Genomic DNA, 4,929 nt, shown 5'->3' with positions numbered 1-4,929 from the left:
CGTGGGATCTGGTCGGGAAGCACCAGATCCGGTGCTTCCCGCTGCCAGATCTGGCCGTTGAGTGTCAGATCTGGCTAAATCTCCGGTGTAACCTGATCCGACCATATTTGGTCATAAAATCGTCGTCACAGTCGCTTCCGTCACAGTAGTCGTCGCTTTCGCTGCCGTCGCCGTCGCCACTAACATCATCTCCAACGTTGGTGCCACTTAGAGAGAGAATAAGAGAGGAATGAATGGGGGAAGAGAGAGAAAGAAAAGGGACAATGGAGAAAAAAAGTATTTATAGGTATATGGTTGTAATATTTTTAGGTTATAAGGGGCATTTTAGTCTTATTATAATTCAGAGCTATTCCCATGGTCACGGAATAGTAAAAACCATGGGGAACTTCGGGTTTAACTATGCCTGAGTTTTATCCCTTTTGAGAGAATAGCTATTACTAAGTAATAGCTATTCTTTGTGATATTGCCATACCAAACGGAGGTAAGCTATTCCCTTGAGAATAGACAGAAAATAGCTTAGCTATTCTCTGTACCAAACGTGCAGTTAGAGTCCTTGTATTAGTAAGCTGCACATATAGTTATGGAAATGGATAATGTAGGTTTAGCTGAGGCGGTGAGTCCTTGAAAAAGCTTGTGCCCAAACCAAAATAGGATGATTTTAGCTTTTTTCTAGCATAAATTTAACTAATCTGATTTCCTCTTCAGATATTTAAAACTTATTTCCAAGAGTATACAAAGAATATAAATATTTTTCCTTCTGTGATAAGTATCAAAAAGGTATATTAGAGTACACGTTTAAATACAATTTTATAGAAAAAAAAGTTTAACACGCACGTAAACATAATCCTTTAATGTGAAGAGATTAGTCCCAAAAAAAAAAGGAAAATAAGTAATGATCATTTACTTTGTGACTGAGTTTTTTTCATACTCGATATGTGAATAAATTCAAGAAGTAAATAAATAGGTTTATACCTTTCAAGACGAAATTAAATATACAATTGGCAAAAAAAGTAAAAAAGTACTGTCGAAACAAAGATATGCTTTATAGTGTTTTTTGGCAGAGGAGTCAATTTGTAACATTCCACAATGCGGACCACATATAGAGCAGAATCTGTCTGCAACCATCTTCATAATTTTTCACAAATTATTCACCCTCCATATACTGTTGTGCAGCAAAGCTCCAAGCAAAAATTCTAATTTGCTCGGAATTAAAGCTTTCTAGATGAGATGATCATTCATTCCATGATTCTAACTCCCAAAGAAACAAGAGTGAAAAAGACAAACAGAACGCTAGAATAAATAGCTGAAGCAGAGTATGCAAACAGACACACTAGGTGTATGACATCTTTAAATATTACAAATCACAGTTACAATCCCATAACATCCAAGCAAGACTCTGAAATCTGAAGCCAACAAAGTAAAAAGCTCACAAATTAATTAAAATCACAATCCATAACATGAATGCAAGGCTCTCAACTCTGAAGCAAACAAAGCTTCCACTTCCATAGGTAGGCTGCAGGCTGTGGCTGATTTGTACATTGTGATATCTGCTGCATGTAGTAGTAAAACACCAAATAAGCAATGAATATATATAGATGAAAATTAATTCTTAAATAGGCATGTGTTTGGAAATAAGTAAGAATAGGAACAAAATGTTTGTTTAATATCCAAAAGGAGAGCAATTAATCACAATTCTGTCAATTAATTGACTTTTGGGATCAAAGAAGACAGAAAATTAAAACATGTGCCTCGGCTCTGATGATGACAACTTTCCTTTTGCTTTCACAAAATTTAATACAACCTAAACATAAATAATAAAAAAATTCTTCTAAGATTGAAAAATATAGCTAAAGAAAAAGTGACATTGCTTAATTAACGTACGATTGTTGAACTACGATCTTAGTTTTGTTATATTTACAAATCAAATTTAATACTTATGTTTTTATATCTTGTAGTATTTATATCCAAAATTTACCTTTTTGCTTTATCATTTCATACACAAGTTCTAAGGTGACAAAGGTTGCAATGAAATGTAGTTTAAAGAGTGATAGATTATTTTTATTAATGCAATATGTATTTTTGAAGAATATGAAAAGCATTGAATTTTGTTGGAGAAAGACGGGAGAAAAAATAAAAAAGAAATGTGAGAAAGAATTAAAAGTTTATAATCATATATAAGCTATATTATAGTATTTAAAGTAAATTTTTTGCCAATAAATGAAAGCTTACCTGTTGTGCCTTTATTCTGATTGGAAGCTCCTTCAGAGGTCTACCTTCAAATGTTCCAATTAAAACCCAAAATTAAATTGAAGATTGAGGAATATCGATGGAATTGGGTTAGCAATGAAAAAGGATTTAATAACATAACAATTAAAGAAGTTTAGGATAAAAAATAAAAAATAAAGAAGTTTTATACCATAACAATTTAATAACAGGAAAACGTAAATTCTTATTGTCGAGTCATACAACAACATTTTAGAGAAAGAGAAGAAAGCTCTAGTGTACAAGCAACAAGAGAAAGAGAAAAAAGGAAATAAAATCTTAAGAGATGAAGCAAGAAAAAGTAACGTATGATTGTTGAACTAAAATCTTACCATTGTTATAATTACAAATCAAATTTTAAAATTTATGTTGCAATCAAATGTAGTCTAAAGAGTGATATATTATTTTTATAAATGCAATATGTATTTTTGAAGAATACTATAACCATTGAATTTTGTTGGTGATTTACAGAAGATAAAAAAAGAAATGTGGGGAAGAATTGAAAGTTTATAATTATATATAAGCTATATTCCAGTAGTTAAAGCAGATTGTTATGCCAATAACTGAAAGCTCACCTGCTGTTCCTTTATTCTGATTCGGAGCTCGCTGGGAGGTCTACCTACAAACGTTCCAATTAAAACCCAAAATTAGATGGAGGATTGAGGAATATCTATGAATTTGATTAGCAATGAAAAATGAAGCATTTAGTCTTTTAAATCTTTTTTATTATAGTAAACTTTAGGGAAAAAATATACAAAACAAAGAAATTTTATACCATAAGAATTAAATAACAGGAAAATGTAAATACTTATTGTCGAGTCATACAACGACATTTTAGAGAAAGAGAAGAAAGCTCTAGTGAAGAAGCAACAAGAGAAAGAGAAAGGAGGAAATAAAATCTTAGAGAGAAGCAAGAGGAGAGGGAGGGATTACTACATACCTCAACCTCTTGGACGTGTGAAATTTTGGGCCAATCTGCACCCCCATCTCGTCGGCATCGTTCACTCAAGGTCGGACAACCTTTAATTTTGAGTTGTGTAAGCGCAGTGAGGCGATCCATTCCCTCCGGGAGAGATGACAATTTTGGGCAATAACTAATCTCAAGTTTCTGAATTGAAGTGAGATTTTGCAGCCACTCTTGTAGTACCTCAAAGTTTTCGCAGCTTTCAATTTTTATAGACTGCAAAGTGCTAGCAGATCCTTCAAGAAGCAATCGTGGCAAATCCGTCAACGCTCCTAACTCAAATATTGAGAAAGTTTTAAGGCTCAAGTGAAGGTCTTGGTCTTCTGCTTCTTCTACTTCCATGCATAAATTGATTTTTTGGCAGCGACGGATGTCGATTTCCTCTAATTTGGTTAGAAATTTCAGACTTCTTGGAAGTGAGATCAACCTGACACACTCACTGATAGTCAATGTTCTAAGTGATGTGAGGTGTTGCATCCCATCAAATATAGACACTAACATATCACATTGGTATAAGTGTAGAAACTGAAGGGAACTCCAACATCCTGGTTGAATATCCCTTAAAAGCGGACCACATGTGGTTATCTCTATAAATCTGAGACTGATCAAGCTTTGCAAACTTTCAGGTACTTCTATCAGTGGAACACCAAAGAAGCGCAAAGTTAGCAAGCTCTGAAGTTTACAGATAGAACTAGGAATTTTCCTCATCCTATGACAGCGGGTCAAGTCAAGATATCTTAAATGCTTTAAGGTACCAATGGATTCGGGTAATTCCTCTAACAATGTATAGGAGAGATCAAGTAGACGTAGATACTTGAAATTCAAGATGCAGGCGTTAACAAACGATTCATCAATGCTCCTGTTTTCTTTTGAAAATGGAAGTGATGGGACCATTATTGTCCGCACAAGTTTCAACTTCTTCAAAGATTGTGGAACTCGTAATGGACTATCAAGAGAAAATGACAAATGCCGAACTTTTTCAACAACTTTCAGCGGTTGACGATTTACTGTTAAACACTCTCTTTGTGATAGATTTAATGCGAGATCATGTATCAAATCATGCATTTTAAACAAGTAAAATGACCCGCGGTCTGTGACATCTTGGACAAAACACCTCAACCATAACTCCTTAAAATATGTAATCCCGATATCTTCCCACTCTTCGTTTTGATTGGAGCTTGCGAGGAGTCCATTGGCCATCCAGAATTGGATGATATAATCAGTGTCATATAAATAGTCCTTTGGGAATAATGATAAATAAGTAAGGCATCGTTGCAAATGAGATGGCAAATAATGGTAACTCAATTTTAATACCGGTAAAATATCATTTTCCCTTTGCTCAAGTCTCCAGATTTCATTATCTCTTAATAAAATCCATTCATATTCATCTGTTTTGGAAAAAAGTAAGCTTCCCAATGTTCTCACTGCAAGAGGAACTCCTTTACATTTCTCTACAATTTTTTCCCCAATTCTCATGAGCTTAGGATATTGTCTCTCATCTCCATCATTAAACGCCCATTTTGTAAACAAAATCAAACAATCTTCATGAGAGAGACCTTTTGTTATGAAAATTGCTCAAGAAACAATAAAGATAAAACCTAGAGAAATTAAGCAAACAGAAAAACACAAGAATTTACGTGATTCGGCCTTTTGCCTACGCCCACGGAGTGAAACTGTTCTTCTATTATTGAGAATTTAAAGTA

General features: G+C 34.0%; 1 protein-coding gene across 4 annotated transcripts; it reads right to left on the bottom strand.

The window, feature by feature from the left end:
• On the bottom strand, nt 1,271-4,770 carry LOC18599899 (disease resistance protein RGA2). Of its 4 annotated transcripts, none has more exons than XM_018121696.1 (4): nt 3,203-4,770; nt 2,838-2,881; nt 2,230-2,273; nt 1,271-1,550 (listed from the first exon to the last, which is right to left on the bottom strand). In XM_018121696.1, exons 1-2 carry the CDS (start codon nt 4,700-4,702, stop codon nt 2,849-2,851), a joined length of 1,533 nt encoding a protein of 510 aa, XP_017977185.1. In that variant the 5' UTR covers nt 4,703-4,770; the 3' UTR covers nt 1,271-1,550; nt 2,230-2,273; nt 2,838-2,848. The 4 variants fall into 4 exon arrangements, with proteins under 4 accessions (XP_017977185.1, XP_017977187.1, XP_017977186.1 ...); XM_018121698.1 differs by having other exon boundaries at nt 1,271-1,547; XM_018121697.1 differs by having other exon boundaries at nt 2,230-2,269.

The sequence above is a fragment of the Theobroma cacao genome, chromosome 5 (assembly GCF_000208745.1).
Source record: "Theobroma cacao cultivar B97-61/B2 chromosome 5, Criollo_cocoa_genome_V2, whole genome shotgun sequence".
NCBI lineage: Eukaryota > Viridiplantae > Streptophyta > Magnoliopsida > Malvales > Malvaceae > Theobroma > Theobroma cacao.
This window is presented reverse-complemented; position numbering and strand designations above follow the sequence as displayed.